Raw genomic sequence first — 21,456 nt, forward strand, 5'->3', positions numbered from 1 at the left:
AAGTGGTGATCTCTAGTTTTGAAACTAATACAACCGTTTTGCTTGAATGTGCTGCCACCGTGCAACCTGCCGTGGAGCTCTTTTACTCACATTACACGCACTGCTTCTGGAGAAGAGACAAGAACACCAAGTAAAGGCCACCATTTTCTATAATTGCGTATCTTTTAAAAGCTTCGTCGATTCTGAATCATAAATACAGCATTGTTCATTTAGAGGAAATCCTGTTTCAGCGATTATTTTTGCTCTCCTTCACTGCAGGGTAATCCGTTTCAAAGACGTGTCAGAAAGGCAACACAGAAGCACGAGCTGTTGTGAGATTTTTTTTTTTATTATTATTTATTTCATTGTGTTTTGTGAGTTTTTGTGCATTTTAGCATGTCCTGATCACACAGAAGTTCTTATGAAAAGTTTGGTTGTGTGTAGATTCATGAATAACATGAATTGCACTTTATTTCTCCCATTTACAATTGGCAACTATTATTTACATTTGATTGCAGTTCATATAAAATATTCACACCAAAGCCGCATGACTGTGACACGCACTCATCTTTCAAAAGTCACACGCGCGTTCGCAGACACGGTATAAGAAAACTAATGTACAAAACTGTCCGGCTACACAGACGTCAGCTTGTCAGGAAATAATTTCTTCTCAGAGTGACTGGAAAACGGGGCAAACTCTTGTGAGAACAAGGGAGTAATGCTTCAAACTACTGTATGTAATGAAAACCATGCAGCGCATTCCCAAATTAAGAGACACCTGACAGTTCAATGATCCAGTGCAATGATTTGAAATCCGTCATTAATGGTTAAACATAGATTGCTGATGGAAAGTCTCATCGAGTCATTCTTTAGGGTTTTTGGTAGCTCACCTGATTCACTTTAAGGGGAATTTTGTCACTGTAGACGTTTGAGCAGAGGATTAACAACACAGAGGTATTATAATAATTTTCCAGTTTTCTTGCACACAATCCCTCTCCTCACTTAAAATGAGTCACCCAGGGACTGAGCTTTTTTTTTTTTTTTTTTATGTATATATAAATATTATAAGAATGATCAATTGAAAATTACACCATTTCACACAAGATTCTTTCTTAACCACATCTCACATTCAAATGGTATGTCCTTCGCTTTACAAAACATCTGAAAAAAAATGTATTTGCACTGGACCTTAATATCATGTATATGGCTGCCTCCGACATTGATTCCTGGACACCGATTGTTAACAGACAAACAAACCTGGTATGACTTTTGTAATCAAAACATTAAAACGGAAAGATATTTATATGAAACAAAACTCATGCTTTATACCGAGAGATTAGATATGATGAAAATCACATCTAAGTGAAAGTCAGCAGTGATTTTCTATGTACAGAGAAATGACCCAACAACGAAGCTAGCTTTAAAACAAAAAAGGAAATAAAATACATTCTTTTCATGGTGACATATCATTTTTTTTCTTGGCCAATGAAATGGAACGATCCCTGCTTTCCACTTGGTGCAAGTGACCTCCATACACACATCAGAGCACTCTCTACTATCTCAGCAGGGTTTCATTCAAGCCTGGTGACAGATTCTCCCTGATGATTTCAAGAAGCATTCACATCCTGATTTTTTTCCACTAATGCACTGGAAAAATAGAGAACTACTGAACCCAGGTCATCCAGCCCAGAGTTGTCTGCACAGAAACAGTACAACGCTGGAATTCAGAATTCTTTTCATCATAATTTCTCTATTTTTGTACCACCTGAGTAGAGGATGGATCAAATTCCAACATGGACTAAGTATTACCTATTCACTATGTTGGTCTCTTATCACAAACTATAGCCTAACTGGGACAGTAAACTTTATAGAAGCCAAGGCACAGTACTGGATTCCGTCTCCCAAAGGCTTGAACACTTCAGTGTAGCTATGCTATCGTGGATAAAGAAAGAGAAATCCTTTGTAATTGCCTAGCTCAAAGCAGTATTGAAAGAGGTGCATGGTTGTGACTGATATTAATGGGGAGTCCGTGGGAGATAAAGCACTTCCATCTGGAGTTCATTCCACATCCACTAACGAGGAGTTCATTGGGACTTATTGGCTTGACACTCAGTGGTCTAAGAGAGTACTCTTGAATGGCTCGGAAACAAAAAAGCTGCATTAAAGGATGGATCACGGTCTCTTTATTGCCTTTCTACTGTTGAACCAGTCAAGCAGAGACGCAGTAGAAAAAAAGAAGCCTTTCAGTTCAGACACCAGCAGGATGTATTCATTTAAAAGCTCTAATAACTGAGTGACCAGGAGGGAGTCCTCTTGTTGGTATAACAGTAAAAGTGTATTTTTCACTCTTATCTCGGTCTTCAAGAGAGACACAAGCTGCTCAGAGTTCAACCTGTTCCTTGTTGGCCCAAGGGGTTTGACTTTGGAGCCAACGGCCAAATCGGTGCAGTCTTTTCTCAGATTTTGTTGGCATACAGTGTGTCCTCATCGCTTTCACTTTCGTCCTGAAACTCGTGGGCAAGCAGCGACTTCTTGGAGCCCATGGAGGTGAGCCGGATCTCATCGTCGTAGTCATCGCGGTGCTGTCGCAAACGGTGGAAGCCGTCCTTTTGACGGTTAGACTTGGCTGCGCACACACACCAAATGATGCACGCCGTCACCACCAACGCCGTCATGGAGGCTGCTGCAGAGGGGAAGAGAGGAACGCAACTCAGCACACCTGCTTCCATGCACAGACACCGTTACTCAATGACAAATCAAGATCACGCCTTGTTTTTAAAAATATATATTACATGAAATTAGTTTACAATATTGCTATCATTTGTTTGTTTTGATCATTAAGCCCTTTGCAATACAGTGAACCCTCGTTTTTCGCGGGGGTTACGTTCCAAATAGAAACCGTGATAGGCGAAATCTGTGAAGTAGTAACCTTTATTTTTTTTACAATTATTATACAATGAAATACTCCATAATACATTGAAACCAAAGAACAAAACCTTTTTACAAGCCCAAGGATTTGTTTAACAAATAAAAGTACTGTATAAATGTTTTTTTTTACAAATAACTACTGTACTGTAAAATAATAATTTGAATCATCAATACGAACTGAAGGCTTCAAATTGCTGAGATCGGCACCGCCCCACTGCGACCCGAGTCATTGGATTAGAACGGGAGGAAATGAAAAATGATTATGAAAAAAAATACAAAGTACAGTCGGACAAATAGTGACTCTCATGTATTTCACTGCTCTTCTGACTGAGCCGCTGCATCCTGACTCCGCTCTGCAGCGGTTCTTTCTTCTAAAGCCGGCGGTGCAGGTGTGGTTTTTCGAGAGAAGAACATAGTTATCGGTAGTTGTTGTCGCTCTTTTTTCTTCTGGGCAAAAAGATTCTTATAAACCGACATGCCACCATCGATTATTTTTAATTTGGCAAGCTGTTTTACGTACGTGTACATATTAAACCGCAACGTTATTGACAAACAGGTAGAGAAGAAGCGGAGAGACTGTTTAGCCAATCAGAATGCAGAACACAATGCACGATGCAAATCCGTGAAGCAGCGAGACCGTGAAAGGTGAACCGCGTTATAGCGAGGGTTCACTGTATTAGTAATATATTTTTGATACGCTTTACTGAAGATGTTGCTCTAAAGATCATAAAGAGTGATCTACTGAATGCAAGAAACATGCTATGCGAGCAAAGGACAGTTACATGAGCTGCATCATTGGGATGCTTATAGTAACATTAAAGCATAAACAACATGAAGCTACAGTATACAAACTACAACAGCTTTATCTGTGCAGGAACAGGCAACGTATTGCATGTATAGTGAGCACTGGTAGCAACAGGCCTTTGAATAAGGCTTTGTTACCTGCACTGGCCACAACAAACTCTCTGGGGAGGCCAAAGATGCTGTTGTCCATGTCAAACTCAATGATGATGGTGCTCGCAGCTTCATCGGAAGATACCATGACCTGGAAGACAGCAGCAACAACAAAAAATAAATAAATGTAAACTCCTAATTGTAAATAATCAACCTCTGAATCTTCCTGAAACAAAGATGATTTACAGCAGAGCAGTAATATTTCTAACAGAAGAGTCTGTGTCAAACAGAACTCATTTGGGGGTGTAGTGGCTTTTGAATATTAACTGTAGTCGTATCAATTAAGGTTCTTAAGATAAGTGTTTCCAGAATTTCACAAACAATCATAGTAGAACATTAGTGTGTGTCGGTAAGATGTGAAATTGAAATATTTAGAATGGGGTTTTTTTGGTCGTTTTTTTTGACAAATCTGACAAACTTTTTATACATTTAATTGCACTTAGAACTTCTAAATACAACAACAAAAAGAAAACATCAATCTTTACCACATCTTCTGATCTCTCCCGGTTGTTTTTCCAAACAGAGGTAAAAGGGATGGCGCTGTCTTCTTGTGAATTCAGGGTTCTTTATTACCTAATTAGCAAGTCTGGCTTGCAGGTGTGACTGCTTAGTATAATGTGATGCAGGTTGTCTTGTTTCTTTAAACCAGTGCCGGCTCACAAAAAATCCTGGATTACTCAGCTGAGAGGATAATCAGAAGAATCTGACAGTTAATGTTTTGTAACTTGCTTGATATTTTTACAACGCAAGATAACTGCATCTCTTTTTTTTAGGGTCCTTATAAGTGCAGCGTAAAAAAAATGGAAACAGTAGATTCATAGCTCAGTGGTTCCAGACCTCTTTTAGTAATGTGGTCTGAAAAATGCACCCGAAGAGTTGTTGCCAAATAGTATGTATGTCTCTTTTTCATTATTAATACAATTGTGGTGGGTTTTTTTATAAGAAGACCCAGAAGAAGCCAACACAGGCACCAGAGTCCACTGAAACTCATGTCACTTTTATTTCCACAGGTCTGAGATGCGTTCCTACGGCCTCAGGAAGAGTGTCCGATGTCCTAAGAAATACGGGGAGACTACTAAGGACAGGAAATACATGCTGCCTCCGAGTTTGGATATGGACCTCGTGTGTGAGCGGAGAGACGCCGACCCCCACAAACCCCTGGATGATCGGTATATCAGGAATGCTGCTGTTATTCCAGATCTGTTAGAACTACCGCGCAGCACTGAAGTCTCCACCACTAACGAGGGGAGCTCTGGCGATGATCTGATGATCCACGGTTTCACTGTGGCAGGTTACCAGCGGACATATCATGCAGCGGTGGATCCTCTGCTCTTTAGAGTTCACAGGAAGCTCACGGCCTACAGTCTGGAGCTCGGGCACACCATCAAGGAACATCTGTTTCGAGAACTCGCCTACCCCACGCTCCAAATTTCAGAGCACCCGAATGGACGGGTGGAGGTAATGGAGAGATTTTGTGTGCTTCGCCCTCCACCTCACATAGATATAGACACTTAGGGGGAACCGTGGTAACATTCTGTCAAAGACTTTGTTACATAATTTGCTGTTCTATATTTATGTGTCTTCGTGATACTTTATTCTGTCAATTTATGTTCCCTTACAACTAAATGACAGGCTGATATTTTTTTTATTTTTTTTAACTGAATAAAAAATAGTTTAAGTAAGAATAAGTTTTGTAATGAAGTTGCTTCTTATGAACTGCTGAATAACATCAAATTATGCAAGAACTATGAAGCCAAAATGTGTCAGTACTGCATTCTCATGTTGGCTCTATATCTGAGTCCAAAGTCCAGGTCATTTTTGTTTACAAGCATCAACTACTGAAATAATGCTACGCGTGATCTCCACTTGTACAACAAAGTGCATGTTGTTACAACCAGGACAGAATTTTTCTGTTCTTTCCAACACAGAAAAGAAATACTCAAAACCAGACATAGAAAACCTTTTGTTTTACTCAATATTTCTGCCTCATTAATTGAACACTTGTCAATTATTTAATTCTGTTAATAGGCAAAGTCCATGGTTTTACATTAATAAGGTACATGTACACACATATGCCTATTTAATTTTTTTTGACCTATTTTGAAGGTTTTTCAAGGGATCATAATGGAAAATATAAATATTTGCTTGTTGAATATTAGAAGAATAAGGAAAAAACCTTTCCATGTGGTCATTTTATATAAACTATTATTTCAAGTAAATTTTAAAAAAAAATTCTGGATCATTAAAAGTATTGTAATCTGGATATGACCTAAATTTGGAAAAAGATGTTGGTCATATCAAAGCCCTAACCATGCTGTTCTCATCGTCCCTTAAATCACATTCCCCCCTCCGAGGCTTTGATTGGCACCTCAGCGGATCCCCTCCTTGAGTTTCTAAAACATGATTGGCTGATTGTATTCTATTCACTTTCGTGAGCAGTTAAACAGGTATACCTAATGAATAATTAATAAGTGTGTACCTTTTGACGTTGCTGTTGGTAGCCGTCAGCAACAGCTTCAATATTGTGGTTGCCAGGAGCCAGGAGCGCATGGAAGTAGCCGCCCTCTGCAGTGAACACTCTAACCCCTCCGTTCAGCACAATGATCGCCCCGACAATCGGTTTTCCACTCTTGTCCCGTACCACGCCTCGCACCCCCTTATGGACCTGGATGGTTTAAAAGTGGAGGGAAAATTAAAGATTTATGGTAAAAACAATTCTTTTAAATAGTGCTACCAAAACTTTCAAATCCATAAATCTATTAATATATTATGTCTTACAGCAATATCATAAATTGTTACAAATCTAGAACAGGCCATTTTAAAGAAGTCCATTAATATAAAAGAGCATCCCTTAAGTCCATTAAGATAAAATCTTGCATCATACCTCCACCAACATGCTCAGAAGAGCCTTCTTGTTCTCGGCCCACAGTGTGGCCAGCTGCTCAGCAGGGGGGAACAAACAGCAGCCAGTATACACTGTGATTTCTGGACAGTGGCCAAAGTCCATACTGAAGTCCTGGATGGAAAATATGACACACCGGACAACACTTTGCTTTAATTCTCATTTAATTAAGACAAACATCTCCAAACTAAAGACTCTTAAAACTGTTACACAAGCAGTTTAAAACAGAAACAAAACAGCACATCTCCACTAAAAAAAGATGTGCTTTTTCCATTTCGGATCATATTTGACTATGCAGTGGAAACAGTTTAATTACAGACATTGTTTTCAGGCAGTGCGGTGGAAAGACTCACCTTCATGCTCCCCATGTGACTTTGTCTCTCTGCTGCCCTCATAACTCCATCTGGAATGTTCCCCACTGAGAAACAAAAAAGTTAGCTGTTAACCACTAACATCTTATTAACTACTGGTATTCATGACCGACACGACAAAGACTTTTAGTGCTGAAGTGACATACGCTGCCCGTTATTTGAGCATCCAGTGTCCCCGAGGTGCATCTTGGGGTGGTTGTTGGCATACACACTCGCCAAGTACTTCAATGTGCCCTCATTTTCAACTGGAAAGATAGAATAGACAATTAAATAATTTCACACCACAAAATCTAGAGATGTTTAGTGGCCAACAGGTTTCAGATAGTTTAGTATTTATCCTGAGAATTTCTGTTACATAAACCTGATATGTTTATAGCTACAAATGGAAGGCTTTATGCTGTGAAGAAAAGGCCATTAGTGCTGTGACTGATTCTTTCAGCATCTTATGTAACAAAAACAAAACAAAGTCTGACAAAAATCACTATCGCTGGGCACTTTCCCTAAAGCGTCCATTTCAAACTTTCCCCATAAACTGATTTAAAAAAATTCAAATGAGTAAATTAAAATTATGCAATCTAACAAGACAGATAAGGAGTTAAATAAAGAGCTGTTTTCTGCACAGTGGTGTTACCAGTCTGGACAGGCTTGTCATAAGGGTAGGTAGCAACGAGGGAGCCTCCATCGAGGGCTACAGAGAGACTGAAGCCTTTGTTTCGAATAAAGTTCATCATGGCTCTGGTCTCCGGCTCGGCCTCCACCACACGCTGTGATGCATTTCCTATTAAAGCAGGAGAACAGATGGTGGAGAGAAAAAAGAGCTGAGAGCAAACCTAGTTTTGTACGGTAAGCGTAAAAACACGCAATTACATGTATTTTTCACATTCACAGCTACTTTTTGTCAAGTTTAGACTGAATATGTAAAGTGAATCTTCTTTTATCTCCGTTTTAAAGTTCAGATGCAGACATATAAATCCATACAACTGACCGAAGAAGTCTGTGTCCAGGTCTTTGCCGTTAGTATTGGTCAAGCCCTGGGAGGATGTGCACTGCTTCTCGATAGCCTGTTCTCGTCCGTCGGGGTTGACAGAAGGAATAATGAAAATCCGGGTCTCGTTGATCAGCTAAAGCAGGGAAATGGATGCAAAAGGAACAATTACAGACGTGGCTACATTGAAGATATCTTTGCTGTAGTAAGGGGAGACCTAATGGCTCAGAGGTTAGGGCACACACCACATTTCCTGTCTATCTCCACAGCACTATATTACCCTGTCACTCACCTTGGTGATTGCTGGGTTTTTGCCATAGTTGATGCACAGGAAGGCAGCAAACTCCAGCAGCAGCTCTGTGCCCACTGGAGCGTTGCCATGGATCCCTGCTACGAAGCGGATCTTTGGTTCAGACGGTTCAGCTTCTCGTGGTTTGTTGGAGATTTCCAAAGCCCAAATGGTTCTGAACTCCACACTCTGGCCCAAACTGGACACAGAAGAGAAGAAACCAGAATATGGGGCAGTATCATGAGAATCTTTGAATACAAAGCAGCATCAAGAGTAACTGGAGTTATAAAACAGAGCAGATCTGCACAGCATTGACCTTTTACCAACTTAACACCACTGACTATTGGCAGACTGAAGATGAGCCGTATAGAGATATGAAGTCAAATATTTGTGTATGCCTAAAAGGAAATGACATTAACTGCCTACCTGTGTAAAAATATAATGTTGGGAAAGTTGAGCGTGAGGCCTCTCAAGAAGCCAGACAGCTCTTTGGAGCGTCGGTAGCGGAAGTTGCTGTCTGCGGCTGTGCTCCTGACCAAATGCTCTAAACCCTGGCCCAGAGAGAGCTCCTTGATTAAGCTATGGAACTCCCTGTCAGATGGGTTCTGTGTGGGTGTGGGGCCGTTGGAGGGCTGGCCATGACTGTCTGAATGCAAACGCGTCAGTCTGAAGTCCACCACCTCCACTTGATCCTTTGAGACTGTGGCATAGGTCGTCACAGGGGTATATCTAGACAACAGGGAAAGTTATGTAAAGTTAGTGCCGCTGGAAATAATTGAACATAATGGAACAGAAACTTTATGATACATTCTCAGTATGTTCTTTCTTCCAAAATACAAATGTTACCCGTGGGCTGAGGCAGAGATGGTGTAAGTCCCGGGGATCAGTAGTCTCCAGTAGTCTCCGGTATGAGCTGTGGTGATGCTGTGGTCTGTCCCCTCCACACTAATGGTGGCATCGGGAATTCCTGTTCCATCGCCAATATCTGAAACAGTGCCCTTCACTCCAGTGTGAACCTAAAGAGACAAATGACCACATAAACATGAGTGAAACTGAGGAGAGAGCTAAGGGTAATGTTCAGATTCGTGTCTACTACCTGGTGTATAAACTGAAGCAGGGCTCGTCGGTTTTGTTCCCAGTATTTTGGCAGTTCCTTGGCCATTGGGTACTTGACACAGCTCTGCTCGATGGTCACCTCGAAACAGTTGGTGTTTAAGTAGTTCCAGTCCTGCATGCCGCCTGGAGGAAAAAGTGCTCCTTTAAACTCCATCTCAGACTTTAAAGCTTTTCACCATTACGGATGGAACGTTTCTGTCATTACAGCATCTATGATGGTGTAAGGTTTTGTTTATAAAGTAATCAGACAATCCTGGTAATAAAGAAGTGGTGCAGTCTGTGTGTTGCTTTCAGCTCTTCAGTGCCTTACTGAAGAACTGGCACCACAGAAGTCTACAATTACAGCAGCTTTAGTAAGGTTTTTTGGAGGAATACAACTTTAGCAGACACACCAACCAAACTATCAATCCTTCTGAGGCAATAAAATGGAATTTGACAAAAGATGAGAGAAAAGCATTATTTCTAAAATAAATTTAAAAAAAAAAATCTCAAGTATAAAAGTGTGCTTTGGATGAAAAGAAATCTGGTGAGCAACAAAGACTGAAAAATGTGGACATACCAGGAACAATGTACCACTGAGCACCGTTGGTAATACCATCCTGAAAATATTCATTAGCGTACTCGTCCTGACAAGGGTGTCCTTTGTGCATCAGAGAATTCTCCTGCACACACAAGTAAAAAACAAACAATAAGCCCTGTTGTAGTCAGGCTTTCAATCATTGTTTCACTGTAGCTTCCAGCCACATTGCATTTTCAAATAAAAGATGAAACTGTAAGCAGACACGAGTTCAGTCTGAAACATAAGCCACAGCAAGTGTCCAGTTACCTGTGAGTAGGTTCGAGCCAGCTGCTGAAAGACCTTGTCATCAGGTGACGGGCTATCGTGACTTATCCCATCTTCGTCATCATCAAAGGGGTAGTTGACCACCAGGGAACCTGAATTTCACAACACAAATCTAAGACAGCACAAACCACTAAAAAGCACCTGAATCTGTGGTTACAATGAATTTCATTGAGCATGACTGACTTTTTAACTTATATTTAACTTGTATTTTAACTGTGAAGCCAAAACTTGAAGTCACAGCAGTAATCCTGTAGAATTACCGAAGTGACTTAATGTGCCTTTCTATCGTCTACAAAAAAAAAAAAAAAAAAAACTTATGGAAGGAAAATACACAATATTTTCAACAGTAAATATGATGAACACACTATCACTATCAAAAGGTGGCTGTGACATTGAATAACCACAGTGAAGGTTGTAAATAAGGCCGTGCCTCCATGTAGGTTGGCTGAGAGGACAAAAGGGATGCTCTTCAGCCAGTTCATCACAGCTATCGTCTCTGGCTGTCTGGGATCTGTGATGATGGTAAACTGGTCTGGGAAATTGCGGTTCAGGTCAAAATTGTTGCTGTTGTTGCGCCCTGCGGAGCCATTCATATCACCTGTGAGGAAACAAACACCATTGATGAGTCATCGCTGTGCATCTGTGTCTGTGACCACATGTTCCTGCTTGATGAGACTTGCGCAACCTCAGCTCCATCTCCTCTACACTTCCTCTAACACATCAGCAGCAATTGATCACTAAATATTGGCAGAGAACGTATTCGGTCAAACTTTGCTCTATGTTACACGTTACTGACTCACAAAAGAATCGTAGTGCAGCTAAAGCCAGTTCATAGCAGATGACCTGGAGGCTGCAGTGTGTAGGGAAATCATATATGAGGATATGCTATTTTGCGATTAGAATGACAGCTCCATTTAACATTAAACACATTTAATTAATACAAGTCATGCTACGTATTTCTTTGTATTCACACAAGACTTTGTGTGTGTATAAAGCTGGTCTGGTCAGTTTTCAGTCCCGTTTCATTTACAAAGAATGGAAATGTGATAACTGATAGCATCACACACTCAAGAAATAGTCAAATGATCAAATTAGTTTCAAGTCGTGTCACATAACACTCCACCTCTGCTCGTGTATCCAAAAGCAATACATAAAACACCTGTGTGTGACCTGTACACTAAAATATTTCCCCACAATCACAATTTATGCCTGTATAAGAAACTTCATAGTGCATGTGTCCCCTTTCGTTTACCTTCAGTGGCTGCCTCATAGCCATCCGGGTTCATAGAAGGCATGATGTGAATGCGGGTGTTGCTGACCAAACTCGTGACCTCAGGGTCGGTACCATAGTTACGGCAAAAGTACTCAATGAGGTTGAGCATTAACTCTCGACCCACCACTTCATTGCCGTGCATGTTGGCCACATACTTAAACTCTGGCTCACCTGGCAGAGAGCGAGAGGCAAAATTAGAGTCTGTATTAATAGATAACATTAACATGCTACCAAAGAACATTAAGAGCACGTAGAGGCAGGGTGTTTATCAGATGTAAATGCAAAACAAAACTGCCATCTAAGACATACCATGCTCATGAACAGTAGGGTTGTCTGAGATAACCATCACGTAGAGCTCACGCTCTTCCACGGAGTGGCCAATAGAGTGCAGATAGGTAATAGAGGGGAACTCGCTGCTGTACTTGCGCAAGAACAGCTCCATGTCTGCATAGTTGTGGTGACGAAATTCCTGAGGTTGGATGAGCTGGTTAACAGGTGGAAGCAAAGGAGGGCTCATCTTGGTTTCTCCAGAAGGTAGCACAAGGGTCTGGGTGGAGTTCGAAGAGTTGGCGGTGGAATTGTTTGGATCGTTGGTGGACAGTACTGAAGTTGTAGTCGCAGCATCACTGACCACAGGTGCCAGGGTAAAGTTAAGTTCTGTGGCTTTCCCCTCTATTACCTGGACACTATTAACTGTCATTGATATGTACCTGCATAGAGAAAGAAACACATGCTTGAGGACTTCAACTCCGCCTAAAAATCGACATTACGTAAAACAATTAGATGTCTGTTGCAATGATAACAAAAATCATAAACTCTTCTTGAACTCTCTTTACCAGGAAGCTCACCAAGGAAAAAAATTTAACACATTTTTCTACACTGCAGTAACAAAAGAATTACTCTGTAACCCAAAGAGGAAGTAAGTTATGTTATGAATTTCTTCATATTACATTTCATTTAGCTGACGCTTTTATCCAAAGCGACTTACAATAAGTGCATTTCAACCATGAGGGTACAAAACCCAGAACAACAAGAATCAAGAAAATACAAGTTCTTCAAGAAAGCCAAACTACAAAATGCTATCAATAAGTGCCATTTTAAGCGCTACTAAAGTTCTATTATTCAAGGCTTTAGAGCAACACTTCTGGTTAATATTTGACAGTCTGGAAGAATCAGGTTAATAAAATGTTCCTTGTGATCTGAAAATGATCTGCTGGGAAAAGCAGTGAGGAAACTAGCAGCCACCAGGCGGTCACAGGACTGCAAAGAAATTTGAAACCTGACTATTACTTAGCATTAAGTGCTATCCATTAATGTGAAGGACATTCAGCGGCGGAGTATCACTCACCCTGGGGCCACAGCTGTAATGTTGTATGTTCCTGGGAGCAGAAGGCGGTAGTAGTCCCCATAGTTTGCTGTAGTCAGGTTGTGGCGAATGCCCGCCACTACGATGTTGACGTTGCTGAGGGCAACACCACTGACTGCTTCTTTCACATAGCCACGAACACCTATGTGAACCTGGAAGTAAACGGCATGCTAAATACAAAAAGCATCTTTCTGAACTGGAGAAATAATGACAAATGTATCAGGTGGGCTTTGATTCCCGTTTTAAACGTGCAAAAAAAACTGAAGATGCAATATAATTTGTGTCGATATATCGTTATATTTTCTTATTGTACGTTCTACCTTTTCCATGTAGGCCAGCAGAGATTCCCTGTTCAGATCCCATTCATTGTGGAGCTCAGCAGCAAGAGGATATTTGCAGCAGCTCAGCTCCATGGTGATTTCAAGACAGTTTCCATAGAGGTAGTTGTAGTCCTGCATCCCTCCTGGATAAGAGAAAAGGTAACAAACAGAGCATGTTAGATATGGCAAGACTTATTTCAATTTCCCTGCCAAAATATGCAACAATATATAAGGGAAGGATTTGTCTAAATCCAATGGAAGACGGCATGTTCTGCTTCCTTAAAGCTAAACCCTATCGGTGCAAGCCAGTTCATTAGCAGAGCAGGAGGCTCTGTCTGGAAAGGCTTGAGCTTGTCTTTGTCCCTGCAGTACCATCGTTTAAAGACAGTGTTTAGTGCGAGCCATGACATCTGCAGTTTGCCAGCCACCTCGCCCTCCAGTGAGGCACACACAAACACGCACAGGAGAGCAAGCTGCTCGGCTGGCCATCCCTGTGGAACAGAGAGCAGGCAGTCAGAGGCTCCCTGCAACCTGAGGGTTGCCATGACTGCCTGCTGAGTGGCCACAGGAGCCCAATAAAATAGACACTATTTGCCTTTTTTTTTTTTTTTTTCAAGACTCAAAGTGAAAAGGCTTACACACTGAACACCGACAAACAACTTCTGCAAAGTAACCAATTTCCTGTCAGCATCAGTGAGGAAGAGACCAACCACAGCTCAACAGGAAAATGTTGCCACAGAACACAAATTTGAGAATTTTGTGATGCAAAACAAAGACGCATAGAAAAAACAGCCAATATACAGAACCACAAATCTTTACAATCCTGTAATAACCCTGTTCTGTATGTGCAATGAAGTTCCATGTGTACCACTTTAGTCTTTTTGGAAGCCGTTATGTTAAATTCCTTCCTGCTGTGCTCCATTATGTGTGAACAAACTGATAATAATAATAATTATTATTATTATTATAATGTGATTATGCTATTGCTTTAGTAAACTGCCAGAAGTCCATATTTCGGCCCGTTTTCTCAAAATCCAAACGGCTTGTCTTGTGACAAAATGTTCCTAAAAGTCGTTTTACTCTCGGACTTCGGAAAAGGAGTACGCACTAACTGAAGGTGTTTTTTTTAATGCATCTCTTACAAGTTTAGGAGAAAAGCTGCAGGCTTTGATGTTTATACGCCTTGACTCAGACAGCAGGCGTACTAAAATACACACCGCAAGCACAAGTTGTTTGGCGTCATCCCCGGACAAGCGACAGCTGCTAAGCTGCCTGAATCTTGGCGAGAGTGACTGGCTGCCAGGTCACTCAATAGAAACTGGGAAGGGTCAGTTCAGAAGATGTGTCTTGACGCTTGAAAGTATCGAATGTTAGTCCGATAGAGCAGTGAGGCTTAAACGATAGGTTAATCATTTTTCACATGTGACAGGTGCCCATACAAGCATTTAAACAGGTTTTACTTCCTGTAATTATTCTTCATGATCCAGTTCTAAAACACATTCAATGTACATGAGGAGGCTCGAAATCCACAGCCGTCGTTTAAAGTTCATCTTCACGTTTATGTGTGCTCAACAGTGCGAGTTAGACAAGGCAGGAAGGCAAGGCAAGGTTATTTGTATAGCACATTTCAACAAGGCAATTCAAAGTGCTTCACATAAAACTCAGGAATCTGAAGCCTCGGATCGGCTTCTGATAAGATTTTTTTTCAGAAAGAGATTTGCAGCGCTCTGTTCGTCCAACACATGAACACAGGACAATATGAAGCACAGTTGCTGAGCTTATTCAGAGTATGGGTGACGTGTAGAGATGTGTGCGGGTAATTCACCAGAGACTTTTGGGCCCCAGTGGTGACAGCAGGGTGCTATGTCAACCAAACCAAACCTTTAATATATCTCAGTTGCTAATTATCAGCAAACAACACTGGGTTTACATTCAACTGTGACAAGTGTGTGGAAATCCATATCTGAGAAACAACACGAAAAATATAAAAACCCTTTTGTCTGGCCGACAGATATCAGACATCGTCTTGTGCTTAGTTACTTTAAATGGTTTAAACTGAACCACATGCCATTGTCTTCGAAGCACATTACTGAAAGTAAACATCCTGCACATGCAGACTTTGCCAAACACACAGACAGATGACAAGCAGCCCTGGATTTAAATATCCTGTTCATGTACTGGATCCAGTGACACACCCTGAACTTTGCAGGAAAACCACTGGCCAGGCAGAGTCAGCGCTGGTAGCCGAAGTTGCTGTGTAGGGCGCAGGGATGGTTCTTTAGTCAAACATTTCAAATGCAGGACAAACCATTTCACAAAGTACAACAAAGTTGTGTAACTGTCAGCTTTTAATCGTGACGCAGCATGAAAGAATGACTATCAGAGGCGTGCGTGTGTTCAGATACTTACAGTATCATCAGATTATCGCGACAGTAGAGACGTACTTTCATACAGTTCAATTATATGCTGGACCTTGTTATCTTGGAAGTCTGAACGCAGTGAAAAAGATCTTTCAGCATGTACTGTATTGCAATAATACGACGCACAGCTTTCAACAAAAGACCCATAAACATTTTAAACTGTAGATTTAAAAACAAAAATGATACAACAAAGTCGACATCCTGTAAGTGAAAAAGCTAAGAAATAGCCTAAAAGAAATAGAACTAACAATTTATATCTTCAACACTACCAGATGTAGTTACACGCTGGGGGTTCCATCACCAAAAATAAAAGGACTCGCCCTCCAAGAATAGACGTGGTCAAAAGGATTTGGGGCCAAACATAACATGTGATACTGAATCATTAGTTCAAGCTCTGACTGCCAAACAAAAAATCTCCTGTTCTTGACTCCTGGTCCTGGCGCTCCGCCTGGACCCCTCATTATGTCACACAATGTCCTGAGCATTTTCATCATCTGCCATTAGCCCACATTTAGACTTGACATTTCATCCACTGCGACACATCAGACAGATGAAAGCATTGTTTATTCAGCTGTTTGACAGCAGCCAGTTTTCTCGTCACCGTGCTTCTTATTTCCGAGGACTTGAGAACATCCTGGAAAATCCTTTCTTCTGCGGAGAGTGAGATTGTGTGCTCAAGGCTGTGGTAATGATTGACAGCTCCATTTACTCCAGGTGGTAAACAAATAGCTTAACATGTACTGACATAATATCCAGAGCAAAGTGACCTGCATTAGGAACAAATGTTATTTCTAAGGTATCCCGACACCCTGTGTCTAGTCGAACTACTTATACTTGCAGCCTGTAGATTTTTCTTATCATGAATACACACATGGATCATAATACTGCTGATTTACAACACCACAAACTGAGAATTACACTCTTAGAACATGATCTAAAAAAAACAAAAACAGGACTGAAATATTGTCTGGATGTATCGATCGAAATTTGAAGCAATCACAATTTGGGAGAATAATTAAGTAATGAAATAATAATTAATTAATCTGACCAAAGCCAATGCATGCTAATCTATGTACCTGTAATTTACAACAGCAATGGTACACAAGCGGTAACCCGCAGCTGCGGACACTTACATCACCAACTTCCCAACCCGTTGGACAAGCCAACAAAAATAAAAGCAGGGAGTATGTTGATGGAGTTTCGGCCCTGGTGGGGCAGAGTAGAGCCTTATCTGACCCTGAATTATACAGGAGGTGGAAAACAACATGAGCCGCATTTAGTTTGGCTGCATAAGAAGAGTCAGAAGATTCAGCCCATGTGGGCTTTAAAAATGCCCACAGGGAGCTGTCTCCTGCTTGAACTACTTTTAATAATTTGTTGGCCAGACAAACACGATGAGCTGTGCACTCTCAGCTCAAGTGCCTACAGTTTCTCGGCATTTTGACCCCTGGCAAACCTAAACCGCAGCCCACATTACAGTATTAAAGGTTTCAATCACTGGAAAATGAATTTTGGGTCATTACCAACCGCAAATGTTGAGGAGGAGATTAGTCTTATAGTATGTATCTGTATTAAAGCTGTAAACTGCCAATAATATGTTACACAATACAGCTTAATGCAGCCTAGGAGAAGTCAAAGAAACACTGAACTCTGCTTTACAATGTCTTTAGACAGAGCTCATTAAAATGAGGTAACAAAGCGACAGGAGAGTAGCGCTAGACAGCTTAGACATGCAAAATAGTTGAAGTTGTTTTCTGGACTGTAGCAATATCTGCTCATAAAACACAGACAGTTTTACTTGAGATCTTTGGCTGACAAACACTTTCTGCTGTCCACAACAAATATAAAACATTAAGGAGCAAAAACTGGGCAAACGTCTTCTTACACAACAATAGGCCTTCATTCAAAGCACAAACACACATCAAACTCGCCTCCACGACAACATGCAACCAGCTGTCTCATTTCAGACTGTTATGTCCTTGTTCAGTGAGACATGATGAGACGATACATTGAGGTCAATGAAAAACAAACATGTCAGCCTTCTCAGTCATCTGACTCCGGCTGGACATCCTCACTCCCCCCGACAGACCTTTATAGGTCTGATGATCTACAACGACCCGTATTTTTTTGATATCATCACACAGACCAGGAGCTTGTGATTCTTCGCTGCAGTATGAAATACTGACATTTACCTACAAACCTTTCCTCAACCAATGAACTCAATGAAACTTGAGCGTCTTACCAGTCACGTCGTACCACTGCGCCCCGTTAGTAATGCCATCTTTAAAGGTTTCGTCAATGGAATCGAGACACTCAGGCTGACCGGTCTTCATCTTGGGGTTGTTCTGCGAGTATACCAGGGCCAGGTGGCGAAACAGGCTGTCGTCCTCTGACTGACTGTAGTGGCCTTGTTGCTGGTGGGATGCTGAGTCATCGAAAGGGTAACTGGCAACCACAGTGCCGCCATGCAGGTTCCCTGACAGCACGAATCTGGAGGGACAATGGCTGAATTTAGCAGCAGTCTTAAAGGAAAATTTCACAGTTTCCCCTCCCCCCCAAGTCAAAAATACATATATGTCCATACTGATCATGAGGTTAGGAGGGATCTGGCACTAAAAATACAGTAAATCTGGGGGATACCTATTGTATTTGACCAACTCTGACTGCTGATGTCTCATATTATCTTCAGCTAAGCATCTGGAAATAACTGTTACACAGCAGAGGGCTTTAAATAACCTGAACTTTAACATTAAGAGTACCACAGTGTGCATATGGGCATGTCTTGTATCAGGGTAAACCTAAAAAAATATGTGACCCTATCCTGTAATAAGTTACAGACAAAGACTCTCATTGTTGGATTGCAGGGAAATAAATATCATGTTGTAATGTGAAGGTGCTCAGAGGGACGTTTGCTTTTTGCAGAGCAGTCCTGGAGCTGGCAGAGCCACTTTTATTGGATGGATATCTGTGCAAAAGCAGGGCTGACGTCTCCTCTTCCAAGTGAACCTCAGTCTTACGGTGTCTCCGAGTAGTAGGTCTGGATTTTAACTCATAAAATTAAAAAAAAATGATGACCAAAACGTGTTTACTAGTTAAGTGTATTAAAGCTATAACAGTTGGTATGGCAACAGGACCTCACCCAAACAGCTGGACCATCCGTGTTGTGTGTGCTGGACTCTTGAGGAGAACCTGCAGCGTGTTTTGTGGCTTTTGATAAAGACGACAAAGACTCACTTTTTCTCCCGGATCCATCTGATCACAGCCATCACCTCGGGGATGCTACTAGCGTGGACAGTCGTCTCGGCGTACTGGTCAGGAAAGCTTCTGTTCAAGTCCACATCATTTGCATTGTTTCGACCCTCCCTCTCGCCTCCGCAGTTCCCCTCTTCGGACTTCTCAAAGCCGTCGGGGTTCATGCTGGGCATGATGTAGATATCCGTGCTGTTCACCAGCTCCGTAATGCGCGCTTCCTCCCCGTACCTCGTCAGCAGGTACTCCACGAGATAAACCAACACCTGCCTGGACACGGTTTCGTCGCCGTGCATGTTTCCGACGTATTTAAATTTGGGTTTCCCCGGTTTGTCCGTGTTGGGGTCCTCGGTGATCCGCACCACCCACAGCTCCCTGCCCCTCACAGACCGACCTACGCTCGACAGGTTCGCTACGTGAGGGTATTTCTGGGCTAATGACTGCAAACGAGCGGTTAGGTCAACATAATTGTAGTATTTGTTGTAAGTTTCTACGGTTTCCTCCGTCGAGGGGTCGGCGGCGCTTCGTGTCCGGTGCAGCCTGGCGTCACCAGGGCAGACAACAACAACAAGAAGAAGAAGAAGAAGGAGGAACACGAAAAGTGACACCCGCACTTTCAGATGCTCCCAGATGTGAACCATGTTGACCTAATTTCCACTTCTACACCACCCGTACTTTCGAACTGAAGAACTAACACCAGGGTCCAATATTTCTGGCTCGGGCTCCCTCACAACAGACGTATTTTCGCTGTCGGAGACAGTCTGGCCTGCCTGTTTCCATCTACTTCCGTTTACGTCACAGGGGCGGGACTCTGGGGTGACGTCACGTTTTAAAGGTGGCCCGTTGGAATTAAATCTTTTGTGCCTGAATTTCCATAACCCAACACATCACGATTTGTTATAAAAATCGCAAACCAAGATAATCAAATAGGAATACTATCTGAGAAGTGTTTTGTTGACTCTGCATCTGATGATGTAACAAGTAGTAAGTAAATCTATCAGAACAGCTACTGTATTATTAGCATATTAAGGTTTGGGCAGTGAACAGAATCTATGGGGTAAAACATTACACATGTGCCTTCAAAAGCACTATTACTTTTTTAATTGAAAAAAAGACGTGCAAAGGTTTGGGGATCCTTCTGCTTCTAATGTCTCAGAGTATCATTTCAGCATCATCGACTTGTTAGGAATTGTATGGCCAGTCTATGTGTCATTAGGGATTTCCAGTGGATAAAAGACCATTTTTTTTTATTTTTTTTTATGCAACTGCATGTCAGCTCGCCAGAAAGGCAAAACAAAACCCCACAATGAAAAACCTGAGGGGAGGTTTAGCTGATGCAGGACTGGTGGTGTACTGTTCCACTGGACTGCACTAAGGCACAAACAGGGTCTACATAATACAGCTTTGATAAAGAAATCTTAAATGAAATGTCATCAGACGTCTAAACGATATGCAAATCAACATCTGGATAAGCCAGCTCATTTTGGAAACAGGTGCTGTGGATAGATAGAATTAAAATCACCAACTATATGTGTGGAGAAAAAAAAAAAAGCTCCATTTACCAACTGTTACGCATTGAGGTGGAAATATTCTGCTCTGTGGTTGTATGGCAGCGACTGACACGGGAAGCACTGCATGGATGGAGGGAAGAATGAATGGACCCCACTAAATATCAGCAAATTCTACAACATTACAATGTCCAAAGCTGACAAAAAAAAAGTCACCATGAGCTACGATAACAAACAAAAGATGAGGCTGTTGGATCCCCTGATTTGAATGTGCTTGCAGCCTGAAAAAGTCTCAGTAAACTCTGAGACTTCTTCAGGCTGTGAGCACATAGTGATCTGTGATCTGCAAGAAAAAAGATGTGTGATAAGGAGGTGGTTATGAAGTTATGTATCCAGGGTGGTTAAACATTGCACACTTCTAATTGCTGTTAAGGTTAACTAATAATTTCATAAACATTTGAAGAATGGGCATTATTGATGTCCTCATTTACAGTCTAAACCTTTCATCTGTTTTTGAGGGACATGAGAAGATATTTATATCCCTTTTTGGATGTATGTGTAAGAACAAATGAATATTTTGGCTCTATGTCAGGAATCCAATCCAATAGATAACCAGCAACTTATTTTTATCTTCCTCTTAACTCTTCTGATTCTGCCTTTTGCATTTTCTCTGTACACTTTAAAAAAAATTCCAGTGTGCCTGGTTTTAAGTGCTTTGCTGAACCTATACAATGCCAAATTCTTTGCAGCAGATTTTCAAAACCCAGGGGTCTGTCACTTTGTCACTTTGCATCTGTTTATGTGTGGTTTAGAGAGGGTCCAGATAAACAATAACTGCAGGGGTTTAATCTGCAGCTGTGTGCTCAGATTTTCGTGTCAAAATGATCACAGATTCAGCTGAACCGCAACTAAACCAGCTGTCTAAGTCGCCCAAGGTCAGACAGAGAGCACA

At 41.5% G+C, this 21,456-nt stretch overlaps 1 protein-coding gene across 1 annotated transcript; it reads right to left on the reverse strand.

Moving 5' to 3' along the window:
* Positions 1-1,723: 1,723 nt before the first annotated feature.
* cpda (carboxypeptidase D, a) lies at positions 1,724-19,790 on the reverse strand. Its single transcript, XM_069689581.1, has 21 exons — positions 18,982-19,790; positions 17,990-18,237; positions 13,328-13,470; positions 12,990-13,159; positions 11,951-12,351; positions 11,621-11,812; positions 10,799-10,966; positions 10,351-10,460; positions 10,084-10,186; positions 9,505-9,647; positions 9,255-9,424; positions 8,835-9,137; positions 8,412-8,607; positions 8,120-8,255; positions 7,766-7,912; positions 7,281-7,379; positions 7,117-7,181; positions 6,746-6,877; positions 6,341-6,526; positions 3,850-3,952; positions 1,724-2,662 (listed from the first exon to the last, which is right to left on the reverse strand). The coding sequence occupies exons 1-21, from the start codon at positions 19,635-19,637 to the stop codon at positions 2,436-2,438; spliced, it is 4,098 nt and encodes a 1,365-aa protein (XP_069545682.1). The 5' UTR covers positions 19,638-19,790; the 3' UTR covers positions 1,724-2,435.
* Positions 19,791-21,456: the final 1,666 nt, after the last annotated feature.

Source organism: Brachyistius frenatus, unplaced genomic scaffold (assembly GCF_029030835.1).
Source record: "Brachyistius frenatus isolate BFR_SWC_R1_liver_20210118 unplaced genomic scaffold, ASM2903083v1 Contig_1, whole genome shotgun sequence".
In the NCBI taxonomy this organism is placed as follows: Eukaryota; Metazoa; Chordata; class Actinopteri; family Embiotocidae; genus Brachyistius; species Brachyistius frenatus.